General features: G+C 49.5%; 1 protein-coding gene across 1 annotated transcript in view; it reads right to left on the bottom strand.

Moving 5' to 3' along the window:
- Positions 1-4089: 4089 nt before the first annotated feature.
- The window catches only part of SPG7 (SPG7 matrix AAA peptidase subunit, paraplegin), a 32090-nt gene continuing 24183 nt past the window's right edge, over positions 4090-11996 (bottom strand). Inside the window, exons 15-17 of the mRNA XM_040329619.1 lie at positions 7984-8144; positions 6461-6538; positions 4090-4615 (exon numbers count right to left, since the gene is read on the bottom strand). Of these exons, the coding sequence (XP_040185553.1) occupies positions 4406-4615; positions 6461-6538; positions 7984-8144 (449 nt within the window). The 3' untranslated portion in view covers positions 4090-4405. The remainder of the gene's footprint in view (positions 4616-6460; positions 6539-7983; positions 8145-11996) is intronic.

Genomic DNA, 11996 nt, shown 5'->3' with positions numbered 1-11996 from the left:
GAGGGCCGTAGTTTGAAGACCCATGTCCTAGGCATTGCAGGAAAAATAGTGCAGTTTCCTTGCATGGATGTGACGTGAAACCATCGGTAAGCACTCATCCCGGGGGCCCCGCAAGTAGCGCATTATTTTGACGGACGTGATGAGATCACTAGGGCAGACAATCGGCAATTACATGAAATGTGAGTCTTTCTCAGCAATCTAGTAGAGCAAAGCGAGCAGGTTCCTGGCGTTCTTCTTTCATTTAAAGCAGGGCTCCGCCATTTTTATTTTTTAAGTCAGCAGCTACAAATACTGCAGCTACTGACTTTTAAAATAAGGACGCTTACCTGTCCAGTGCGCCCGCGATGTCGGCTCCTGAAGCCAATCTGTCCCTCGCCTCTCGGGTGCTGCCGCCGCCATCTTTGGTGAGGGAATCAGCAAGTTTAGCCTTGCGGCTTCACTTCCTGGTTCCCTATTGTGCATGCACCACTCGCCCTGCGCGTTCCCACTGGTCCCTGCTGTCTTCTGGGTGTCTCCCAGAAGACAGCGAGGGGGGGGGGGGGAAGGCGCCGGAAGTGGCTTAGATACCCGCGGGTGGCTCGGGTATCTATGCCCCTGAAGTGGGAGCAAAATACCCTGAAAGTTGCCAAATGTGACACTTGGAGGGTTCTGAAAAGTGGAAGTTCCATTTTTGGGTGGAAATCCGCTTTAAAAAGGCAAAATAAATGTAGCTAAATGAGGAGACAAATACACATCTTTCATAAGTAAGACCTATAAAACTAGAATTTATTCAGACTCAAAATTATAATTTGCACCAAAACCCAGTCATGTCTAATTCTCCATAATATACAATAAAAAAATAAAATAAAAAAAACACACGACCTCCCGGCATTGCTTCTATACAGAGGTTCATAGAGAGCGACCTTCCTGTACAATATTGTTGCAGAGAAGGCAACTATAACATCTTTTTTTTTATTATTATTATTAAAAAGTGCCTTTAGTATCACTTTAGAGCAGTGGTTCTCAACCTGGGGGTCAAATAAAGATTTGCCAGGGGTCACCGAATCCTGGGCTGTTCCTGAAGACCGCACTACTTTCCCAGCCTTTTTGCGGCTGCCCAGCAAGGCCACCCCTGGAGCCTGTGGCTGCCCAGCTGGACTGTTCCTGGAGCCTCAGCCTCTTCGCAGGCGCCCATTCAGTTCACAGCATGGCTGGGGGGGGGGGAGACTAGAGGTCAGCTGACTGGTGGGGAATGTGAAGGCTACGCTAACGCTATGAAAATTATTTTACTGTTAAAATTCCCCCAGTAGTGGGGACCCCTATCAAGGGGTCACGGCTAGGGTTGTCCCGATACCAGTATCGGGACCGATACTGAGCATTTGCGGGAGTACTTGTACTCAGCCTCTTCGCAGGCGCCCATTCAGTTCACAGCATGGCTTGGGGGGGACGGAGACTAGAGGTCAGCTGACTGGTGAGGAATGTGAAGTGGGAGGGGCTGCAGGAGACCCTATCTCCTGAATATAGCATAGGTGTCACTGCTACAAGACACCACAAAGTCGGAGACACAGTGAGTAACCCTACCTGCGATTATATTTGCTATTAAAAGGACTTAAGGAGCGCTAAATGTCTGCGGATTAGGGGCGCAAATTACTTTTCTTGGGTGCTGATTACCCACGCTACGAAAATTATTTTACTGTTAGGGGTCCCCGCAACTGGGGGAATTTTATCAAGGGGTCACGGCTAGGGTTGTCCCGATACCGATACCAGTATCGGGACCGATACTGAGCATTTGCTGCAGTACTTGTGCCAGATCCGATACTAACCCCCCCCCCCCCCGCGCTTCCGCGTAGTTAATCAGCGTGCGGGGAACATTACAGCTTTCATTTGAATAGCTGTGTGTTCCCCGCCGCGTATAGACACTCCCCCTTGCTCGGGATTGGACGGGTGATCTGTCTATCAAGGTGCAGATCACCCGTCCAATCCCGAGCAAGGGGGAGTGTCTATACGCGGCGCTGCGGGGAACACGCAGCTATTCAAATGGAAGCTGTAATGTTCCCCGGACGCTGATTAACTAGGCGGCGGCATCTAGGTATGGGGAGACATGGCTGCATCTGTGGGGAGACATGGCTGCATCTGTGGGGAGACATGGCTGCATCTGTGGGGAGACATGGCTGCATCTGTGGGGAGACATGGCTGCATCTGTGGGGAGACATGGCTGCATCTGTGGGGAGACATTTAAAAAAAAGTATCAGTATTCGGGATCGGCGAGTACTTGAAAAAAAAGTATCGGTACTTGTACTCGGTCCTAAAAAAGTGGTATCGGGACCACCCTAGTCCCGGCCCTAGAAGGTTGAGAACCACTGCTTTAGAGCCTCATTTACAAGAACAGTCAGAGGCTGAAATGATATCTAGCATAAAATTCCAGATATTTTCCCACACCTGGGGAGACAGCGGCGCTGTATACAGCCATGCATTGAGCATGCACGTGGTCGTACTCATGTAATGTGCAATGCCTCTGTATTTACCCCGTACACGCATGTACCACATATTTCCCGACTGCAAAACAGAACACATTTGGGAATTCTGCCTTATGGGTAAATGCTGATGCACAGAGTGTGGCCACACGCAACCTTTCACTTCTACGGCCGGTTGTACTCGGTAATTGCGCTGCTCCGGGCCGGCGATTTCAAACTAGACATATTTCCAGCCTCTGACTGTTGGTGTACCCGATGCTAATTATTATTTTTTTTTAATATGCAAGTATATCTAAGTGCCTGACTTTCACTTGGTATCAGCCTCTTAGGTCTGGTTCACACCTACGCAGTTTGCTTTTGATCTCCGCGGCGCCTTTTGCGCACATGTTTTTCTAAAGCTGCGTACACACGATCAGTTTTCTCGTCGGGAACACTGTCATGTTTTCTCTTGGACGAGAAAACCGGCCGTGTGTAGGCTCTCCAGCAGTTTTCCCGCCGAGAAAATTTAGAACGTGTTTTAAAACATTCTCGTCGCGAATCGCAGCGTTTCTTTACCCGCAGCAGTTTTCCCATAGGGAAACACGGCGGTGGAGCCTACACACAGCCGGTTTTCCTGACCAAGCCGGTCCTCGGTTTTCACCGCTGAGAAACCCAATCGTGTGTAAATTGAGTAAGTGTTTTTTTTTTGGCCAATTTATTGGGCAGATTAACCACTTGCCGATCTACGTCCGCAGAATGGCATGGCTGCGCAAAGCAACATACAGGTACGTTGCTTTGAACCTGCCACCGTGCGGGCGCACACCCGCCACATGCTCCGTAACCACTCCTGCAGAACCCGTGATCGTGTCATGGAGCTACAGAATGGAGAGATGTCTATGTAAACAAGGCATTTCCCTGTTCTGCCTAGTGACAGGACACTGATCTACTGTTCCCAGTCATCGGGAGCAATGATCACTGTTGTGTCACTGATAGCCCATCCTCCCCCCGTTAGAATCACTCCCTGGGTCACACAATTAAACCCTTCATCGCCCCCCCCTAGTGTTTAACCCCTTCACTGGGGGTGTCATTTACACAGTAAGCATTTGTATAGCAAAATGGCATCAAAAGTTTCAAAATGGCGTCAAAAGTGTCTGATGTGTACGCCATAATGTCGCACTGATGATAAAAACCCGCCGATTGCCGCCATTAATAAAAAAAAAAAAAAAAAAAAAAAGCCACAAAACTATCCCCTATTTTGTAGACGTTATAACTTTTGCACAAACCAATCAACATACGCTTATTACGATATTTTATTTTAATTTTTTTACTAAAAAAATAATAGGTAGAAGAATACGTATCGGCCTAAACTGAGGAAAAAAATTGTTTTTGTATATATTTTTGGGGATATTTATTATAACAAATAATTTTTTACTATGTTTTTTTTTTTCTGTGTTTTTTTTTGCTCTGGTCAGGAAGGGGGTAAATTCTTCTGGGGCTGAAGTGGTTAAGGACTCCATGGGGGAGATTTAGTAAAACTGGAGTACACATCTGGTGCAGCTGTGCATAGTAACCAATCAGCTTCCAGGTTTTATTGTCAAAGCTACATTAAAGAAGCTGAAGTTAGAAGCCGATTGGTTATCGTACAGAGCCGTTTTAGTAAATCCCCCCCCCCCCCATGTCTTGAGGGATCACTCATGACACCCAGTAAAATCTACCTGGTGGGGGATAAGGGATGCAGCAAAGAGAAGAACTGTAAAAAGGCAAAACACGCCTAATAGAACAAACTGAATGAACACACAGATGAAGCCACAGGCAGAAAAACAATATAATGAGATTTCGCACATTAGTTGATCCGTCGGTTCATTCTGCATTTGGCCAAGGCTAAACCCCATAAAGGATCTTCTGTGACATGATCCACGATTGGCGGATTCCGATCACATAGTCTGTATATTGTACGACGCCTTCTTCCCTCCTCACACGGGGTTCAGGTTTGCGTCATTATCCGGGTCTTGTGGAGGCGGCGGCTGGCGTGGCTCCTCCTCTCCGGTGTCTTGTTGGTCCTTCTCGGCCTCAATCCAGCTCTGTGGAGAGATCGTTCTCTTGGGTCCATGCGGAGGAGGGCCAATCAGGACTTCGATGTCATCGTAATTAATGACTTCACGCTCCAACAGGGCATCGGCCAACTGAGAACACACAATTATCAAACGTCTGAACAAAAATGGTGACAGTTCACGTCTATATAAACAACGAATAATTGGCGCAAATATAAAATTAAAATACACATAGAAGTGCTAGCGGACACTCAAGGATAATCCATAACGCCTAGACAGATAAAACAAAATATAGTGCAGCGCAATAAAATTAAATAGTCCAAATAAAATCATTCAGTGATGAAAGCTCCTGTATAATATATGTGCAATGATAGCGGTAACATACGATCCAGCCGATGATCTCTCCAGACACGAGGACAAAGAAAAATAATCTAGTGCTCTCCGTTTGACAGGTTTATTTTCAGTATAAAAAGAAGAATCCTACTTGCAAGCACATCACTCCAGCTGAGTGCAGGCAAATGAGCATTATACAATTACTGGTCTCTAACCAGGACGATGGCCGCGGGTGACGTCAGACGTGACTCCCCTCCCCGGGAGGAGTGCTATACTGAAAATAAAACCTGTCAAAACGGACAGCACTAGATTCTAAAAAGAAGAATCTTACTTACAAGCATATCACTACTTACAATGAGGAGAGAGACAGTGGCTGATTGGTTTGCGCAAACTAGGGTTGTTCCGATACCGATACTAGTATCGGTACCGATACTGAGCATTTGCGCGAGTACTTGTACTTGCGCAAATGCTCCCGATGCTTTACCGATACTTCCCCCCCCCCCCCCCCCCCGAGAGCGGGTGGAGAGGGGGCAGAGAGCAGAGCAGTCCTCGAGTATGGAGGGGAGGAGAGCTGCCGCCTAGTCCCCTAAGAAAAAAACAAGTCCCCCCGCTGCCGACATCTAGTTGATTTGCGCTTGGGGAACATAACAGCTTTCATTTGAATAGCTGTGTGTTCCCCGCCGCACCTCGTCATGTATAGCCCCTCCCCCTTGCCTGGAAACTTTGATAGGCAGATCACCCGTCCCAGGATTGGATGGGTGATCTGTCTATCAAAGTGCCCGGGCAAGGGGGAGTGTCTATACATGACGAGGCGCGGCAGGGAACACACAGCTATTTAAATGAAAGCTGTTATGTCCCCCAAGTGCAAATCAACTAGATGTCGGCAGCGGCGGGGGGGGGGGGGGGCTGGGACTTGGCTTCCTCTTTGGGGACAAGGCTGCATTTTTAAAAAAGTATCGGTATTCGGTATTAGCGAGAACATGAAAAAAAGTATCGGTACTTGTACTCGGTCCTAAAAAAGTGGTATCGGGACAACCCTAGCGCAAACCAATCAATATACGCTTATTGCGATTATTTTTTACCAAAAATATGTAGAAGAATATGTATCGGCTAAACTGAGGAAAAATATTTTTTGGGCGATATTTATTATAGCAAAAAGGTAAAAAAAATGTTTTTGTCGCTCTAGTTTTTCTTATAGTGCAAAAAATTTAAACCGCAGAGGTGATCAAATACCACCAAAAGAAATCTCTATTTGTGGGAAAAAAAAAAAAAAAAAAAAAAAAGGACGCCAATTTTGTTTGGGAGCCACGTCGCACGACCGCGCAATTGTCAGTTAAAGCAACTCAGTGGCCGAATCGCAAAAAGTGCTCTGGTCTTTGGCAGCTAAATCCTCTGGGGCTGAAGTGGTTAAATAGGTCACATTTGCCCACCGAAAGCAAGAGGGGGTATAACTCCTGGACACCGCTTTTGCAGCTAAAGGGGGGTGGTAAAAAGTGTTGCTCAACTGTGGGTCGTTACCACCAAACCTCACGTCTGTACTTTCTAACTGTCAATTGCATTACCAACGGGTCTGGTTGCTGAACACAATTATTACATGAGACAGTGAAAAGCACCACATATGACCCATAATAACCCGACACTCACCAGATGTAATTTGTCCCTGTTGTCATGCAGTAGTTGCTCTGTATGTTTGAAAGCCGTGGCCACCAAATGCTGAGCTTCCTGAGCGAAAAACAAAAAAGGAGAATATTAGGAATACAGGAACAAAAATCTGATACTAGTTCAAAGGGGTTGTCAAGGCAGAAGGTGCATCAAGATAAAAAGCCTTCTGTGGCAGCAGCCCGCCTCCCCCCCAATACAAACCTGAGCCCCCTCTTGTCCAGCGATGTCCACGAGCGTCTCAGCCATCCGAGATTCTTCCTTCCTGATTGGCTGAGACACAGCAGCGGCACCATTAGCTGCCGCCCGTCAAAGTCGGGAGGGAGACTCCATGTCTGAATGGACACAGGGAGCCGTGACTCGCTTGGGTGCCCCCATAGCAAGCTGCATGCAGTGGGGGGCACTGAACAGGCTGGAGGGGCCAGGGTCACAGAAGTGGGACCCCGAGAAGAGGAGGATCTGGGCTGCTTTGTGCAAATCCATTTCATGGCAGGTAAGTATAGAGATGCTTTTTTTGGCAAAAATAAAAGCAACCTTTACAATGGACTTTAAGTCGCTCGCAGAAATGGGTGTTGGCCAGATTGGGTAATCTGGCCTGCCTACTGCCCTGAGGGTGCCTGCGCCCTCCCCCGCCTGCCTACTGCCCTCAGGGTGCCTGCGCCCCGCCTGCCTACTGCCCTCAGGGTGCCTGCGCCCCGCCTGCCTACTGCCCTCAGGGTGCCTGCGCCCCCGCCTGCCTACTGCCCTCAGGGTGCCTGCGCCCCCGCCTGCCTACTGCCCTCAGGGTGCCTGCGCCCCCGCCTGCCTACTGCCCTCAGGGTGCCTGCGCCCCCGCCTGCCTACTGCCCTCAGGGTGCCTGCGCCCCCGCCTGCCTACTGCCCTCAGGGTGCCTGCGCCCCCGCCTGCCTACTGCCCTCAGGGTGCCTGCGCCCCCCCCCGCCTGCCTACTGCCCTCAGGGTGCCTGCGCCCCCCTGCCCTCAGGGTGCCTGCGCCCCCCGCCTGCCCACTGCCCTCAGGGTGCCTGCGCCCCCCTCTCCTGCCCTGAGGGGGTCTGCCCCCCCACCACCTGCCTACTGCCCTCACCCAACCCCCCCCACCTGCCTACTGCACTCAGGAGGTCTCACCCCCTACTTCCCTCAGGGGGCCTGCCCCCCCCCACCTGCCTACTGCCCTGAGGGGGTCTGTCCCCCCACCTGCCTACTGCCCTCAGGGGGTCTGCCCCGCCCCCCCACCTGCCTACTGCCCTCAGGGGGCCTGCCCCCCACCTGCCTACTGCCCTCAGGGGGCCTGCCCCCCACCTGCCTACTGCCTCCACATGCATGCTCCAATGTGGTACAAATGTCCATATTCAAACACTGATCACATGACAATAAAGATTGTTCAATATCTGAATTATGTCCGCCGATGACGTGCAAAAGTGACGATAGGCCGGGGTGGCTGTAGCAGGATTCATCTACCTGCCTCATCCAGTCTTTCTTCACAGGTTCTCAATGCAGAGATACTCACATAATCCATCATTTCCTGAAGCCCCTGGCTGAACGGTCGTCTCCCAACGCCGGCCTTCTCCCCATCTGGGAACGACACTTGTCCGATGCTGGGCACCATCCCGTAATGCTTCACCATGTCATAAGCCACCCTCGTCACCTTCCTCAGGTCATCTTGAGCTCCTGTACAACAAAACCAGCAAGTCACACGAGTCTTGGAATGTTTGGTATCCATTTACTCGACAAAATATCATTCATACAGATTTCTGATTCTAAAAGGTTCTCACACATGTGCCAATTACTGGAAAAGAGAAATCATTCTTCGCTTAATTTACGGATGAGAATTTGTGTCTTTGGTGTCTGAACGTTACCACCACCATTTGTTTCCGTTTTACCATATACAGTACATACAAACGTGGCCAAAAACTTTGAAAATGACACAAATAAAGAGATTTTTAATACAGCTTACCTGTAAAATCTTTTTCTTGGAGTACATCACGGGACACAGAGCGGCATTCATTACTATATGGGTTATATGGAGTACCTTCAGGTGTAGACACTGGCAATCTCAAACAGGAAATGCCCCTCCCTATATAACCCCCTCCCATAGGAGGAGTACCTCAGTTTTGTAGCAAGCAGTATGCCTCCCAAAATGGTCCTCAAAAAAGAGGGGTGGGAGCTCTGTGTCCCGTGATGTACTCCAAGAAAAAGATTTTACAGGTAAGCTGTATTAAAAATCTCTTTTTCTTTATCGTACATCACGGGACACAGAGCGGCATTCATTACTATATGGGATGTCCCAAAGCAATGCTTACAATGAGGGGAGGGAGAACATCTCCAAGACAAAAGGATTTAATTTAGAGATATACTCAAATCATAATAAATCCAACTTAGTTGAGAAAAATAATTTTAAATTTTAAATTGAACTCAAAAAAGAGGAGCCCCCGGAATCCGAGGGTCTCAAACTGCAGCCTGCAGCACTGCCTGCCCGAAGGCAGTATCAGTATTCCTTCTTACGTCCAACTTGTAGAATTTTGTAAACGTGTGGACAGAAGACCAGGTTGCCGCCTTGCAAACTTGAGCCATAGAGATCTGGTGGTGTGCTGCCCAGGAGGCGCCCATGGCTCTAGTAGAATGAGCCTTTAATGATACTGGAGGAGGCAACCCTTTCAAGCCATAGGCCTGAGTGATTAATTGCTTAATCCACCTAGAAATGGTGGACTTTGCAGCTGCCTGCCCCTTCTTGGGCCCATCCGGTAGAATGAACAGCACATCTGTTTTCCGGATCTTCTTTGTAGCTTTAAGATAGGCCTTCATGGCCCTGACAATATCCAAGGTATGCAGCAACCCTTCCTTTCTGGAAGTAGGTTTAGGGAAGAAGGATGGTAATACCAAATCCTGGTTCAAATGAAAACTGGATATGACCTTCGGTAGGAAGGAAGGATGAGGGCGGAGAACGACCCTGTCCTTATGAAAAACAAGATATGGTTCCTTACAGGATAAGGCCGCTAGCTCCGAAACTCTTCTTGCGGAAACTATGGCAACCAAAAATACTAACTTCCTTGTCAGTAGAACCAAAGGAATTTCAGCCAACGGCTCAAACGGTTGTTTCTGTAAACTTGACAGAACAAGATTTAAATCCCACGGACAAAGCGGGGATTTAACTGGAGGTCTAATACGTAAGACCCCTTGAAGGAAGGTCTTAACCAGCGAGTGGGTGGCCAGCGGCCGCTGAAACCACACTGACAGAGCAGAAATCTGTCCTTTGATTGTGCTTAATGCCAATCCTTTATCCACTCCTAGCTGGAGAAAACTTAATACTCTATCGATGGTAAATTTGCGAGAAAAGCCATCGCTTGGACTCACACCAGCCTACATAGGCCTTCCAGACCCTGTAATAAATCACCCTAGAGACCGGTTTCCTGGCTCTGATTAGGGTAGAGACTACTTTCTGAGACAGACCTCTACCCCTGAGAATCAGGGATTCAGCTTCCAGGCCGTCAAATTTAGATGCCGTAAGGCAGGGTGGAGGATCGGACCTTGCGATAGCAGGTCTGGCCGTAGAGGAAGAGTCCAAGGGTCTCCCACTACCATCTTTAGGATGAGTGAGTACCATGCCCTTCTGGGCCATGCTGGAGCTACCAGGATGACTGGTATGTGTTCCACCCGGATCCTGCGCAGCAGGCGGGGTAGTAACTGGAGCGGGGGAAACGCATAAAGAAGTTTGAACTGATGCCAAGGGCAAACCAACGCATCGGTTCCGCAGGCCATCGGATCCCTTGAGCGGGATATGAACCTGTCTAGTTTCTTGTTGAGTCTCGATGCCATGATATCCACGTCCGGCACTCCCCATCTTTGGCAGAGTGCTTGAAAGACTTGTGGATGCAGAGACCATTCCCCCGGCCATAGAGTCTGGCGGCTTAAGAAGTCCGCCTGAAAGTTGTCCACTCCTGGAATGAATATTGCCGATATGCAGGGCACATGCGCCTCTGCCCATAGGAGAATCAAGCTCACCTCTCTCTGAGCGGCTTGACTCCTGGTTCCCCCTTGGTGATTTATGTATGCCACGGCCGTGGCATTGTCTGATTGAATTCTCACCGGGAACCCCTGCAATTTTGACGTCCAAGCCCTGAGGGCTAGTCGAGCAGCTCTGAGCTCCAAGATGTTGATGGGCAACTGCTTCTCTGGCTTTGCCCAAGTACCTTGGCGAGTGCAACCATCCAAAATTGCTCCCCAGCCCGTCAGGCTGGCGTCTGTGGTCACTATCTTCCAAGCCACTGGGCTGAAAGACTTCCCCTTCAGTAGATTCTGAGGGTCTAACCACCAACACAGACTTTGTCGGACTCTTGATAAGAGCGGCAACGGGATATCCAAGGCCTGTGGCCTTCTGCTCCATGCTGACAGGATGGCTGCCTGTAGGATGCGAGTGTGGCTCTGGGCGTATGGTACCGCCTCGAACGTGGCCACCATCTTGCCTAGTAACCTCATACATAGGCGAATAGTCGGTTCTTTCTTGCTTAGAACCAGTAGGATTAATTCCTTGATGACTTTTACCTTCCTCAAAGGTAGGAACACTCCTTGTTGTTCTGTGTCTAATCTCATGCCGAGATATTCCAACTGCCTTGTGGGCTGGAAAGCTGACTTTTCTCGATTTAGGACCCAGCCGAACCTCTCGAGGTATTGGACCGTGAGGGCCACTGCTCGCTCCAAGCCGGGAGACGAGTGGTCTATGACTAGGAGGTCGTCCAGGTATGCTAGGATCGTGACCCCTTGGATCCTTAGCTTGGCTAGGATCGGAGCTAGGACCTTCGTGAACACCCGGGGGGCCGTAGCCAACCCGAAGGGAAGCGCCACGAATTGGAAGTGACGCGAAGCCACCATGAAGCGTAGATATCTTTGATGTGGCTGATAAATTGGAACATGAAGGTAGGCATCCTTTATGTCTATGGACGCCATGAAGTCGTCCTTCTGGAGTGTGGCAGCTGCTGACCGCACGGATTCCATCCGAAATGAGCGGATCTTTAGATATGCATTTACCATCTTTAGGTCCAAAATTGGCCTGACATCTCCATTGGGGATGATGAATAGGTTGGAGTAGAAACCCAGCCCCTGTTCCAGGACTGGCCGGAATCCGAGGCGGATCGTTTGGAATCCTCGACTCCTGGAAATGAGGAGGAGGAAACCTTAGGAAATCTAATTTGTAGCCTGTGGCCACGGAAGACCGTACCCACTCGTCGGGAATGCTGGCTTCCCAAATCTCTGAAAAGAGTCGCAGCCTTCCCCCCACCTTCGTGGGTGGGGGCGCCCCTTCATAAGGCTGGCTTGGGGGCTGGTTTTGCTGGTTTGCGAAACCACTGCCTTTTGCCTCTAACAGCCTGTCCTTGTGATTTGCTGTTGAAGCCGAAGTTTGCTTTTGCAGGAGGCCGTCGATACTGCTTGGCATTAGAGGGCCCCTGCCCAGGGGAATACTGTCGTTTAAACGCAGGCCCCTGAACCTTCTTCTTAGTTGGCAAGAGAGTACTCTTGCCGTTTGAA

Source organism: Rana temporaria, chromosome 11, assembly GCF_905171775.1.
Source record: "Rana temporaria chromosome 11, aRanTem1.1, whole genome shotgun sequence".
NCBI lineage: Eukaryota > Metazoa > Chordata > Amphibia > Anura > Ranidae > Rana > Rana temporaria.
Note: the sequence above shows the minus strand (reverse complement) of the source record. Positions and strands in the feature narration are given on the sequence as shown.